Source organism: Penaeus monodon, chromosome 31 (genome assembly GCF_015228065.2).
Source record: "Penaeus monodon isolate SGIC_2016 chromosome 31, NSTDA_Pmon_1, whole genome shotgun sequence".
Lineage (NCBI taxonomy): Eukaryota > Metazoa > Arthropoda > Malacostraca > Decapoda > Penaeidae > Penaeus > Penaeus monodon.
This window is the reverse complement of record NC_051416.1, coordinates 30,853,048-30,854,180: the sequence shown is the minus strand read 5'-3', so window position 1 is coordinate 30,854,180 and position 1,133 is coordinate 30,853,048. Positions and strand designations below refer to the sequence as shown.

The 1,133-nt window shown below is 37.9% G+C and overlaps 1 protein-coding gene across 1 annotated transcript in view; it reads left to right on the top strand.

Annotated features, from left to right (window-relative positions):
* LOC119593166 (ATP-binding cassette sub-family D member 2-like) overlaps nucleotides 1–1,133 on the top strand; it is a 22,603-nt gene that overhangs the window by 18,573 nt on the left and 2,897 nt on the right. The window contains exons 8-9 of the mRNA XM_037942138.1: nucleotides 6–236; nucleotides 968–1,093. Of these exons, the coding sequence (XP_037798066.1) occupies nucleotides 6–236; nucleotides 968–1,093 (357 nt within the window). The remainder of the gene's footprint in view (nucleotides 1–5; nucleotides 237–967; nucleotides 1,094–1,133) is intronic.

The following is a 1,133-nucleotide window of genomic DNA, read 5'->3' as shown; positions in this document are numbered from 1 at the left end:
CATAGACCATACATGTCAGTGGGCAGCCTGAGGGACCAGGTCATTTATCCAGATTCCTTACAAGACACAAGGAACAAAGGAATTAGTGATGATGACCTTTTAGAAATCCTAGGCCTGGTCCACCTGCGACATCTGGTGGCCCGCGAAGGAGGATGGGACACGGTGCAGGATTGGAAGGATGTACTGTCTGGGGGAGAGAAGCAACGAATGGGTGTTGCCAGACTCTTCTACCACAAGTATGTTACAGAGAGAGAGTATTTGACCTTAGATTAGGAATAGTGGAGGATATTACATATGGTTTAATAAAGTCGAGAGAACAGAAATAATGGTTTCACATGAGTCCTTGCTTGTGAAGGGACAGTGAAAGTTACTTTAACCCCTAAAGGTTAGGAAAGTTCAGAGGCTGGGAAAAGAAAAGAGCATCAAAACTCAGTAATAAAAAATAGATGTAGAACAACTTATGCCTCTCTTCTCTTCTGTCTATTACATGGCTGAATAAGACAATCCCAAATAATGCTTATTCAATAGCTGAAAAATAAATGAAACTTGTGTAACTCTTATAAAGAAATGGAAAAAAATCTGTGTAATAGAGATACCTAACAAAGGTAATTGCTATATATGGTCCATTAGGGGTTTCAATAATTTAGTGGTGTAGAACTGCAATATAGGGTCTAACAGGGTCTAGCTTTGACAAATGTAACAAGAGCTACCTTTCTTAACTTGAAACTTAAATAGAATCTCAACATGGTGTGGTATCCTGTAGAAAACCAAATATTTGCACACAGAGGCAAAGAGAATAGGATTCGTTTCCCCATGTGTTGAAGAACCTGGTTTTTCTGTCTATATTTTATATATTCTGTTTTTTGTGGAAGTTTTCAGTATGTATATTTTCCTTAGAAACAGTTGTTCATTTATTTATGAAACACAGTTAACAGTAATTGTAATGCATGTTAAATTTCCTTTTTAGGCCTCGATATGCTTTGCTGGATGAGTGCACTAGTGCTGTTAGTATTGATGTTGAAGGCCAGATGTACCAAGCTGCCAAAGACCATGGAATCACCCTTCTCACCATCACTCATCGTCCTACATTATGGCAAGTGCTTTCTTTTATGAATATAACCGTATATATATAT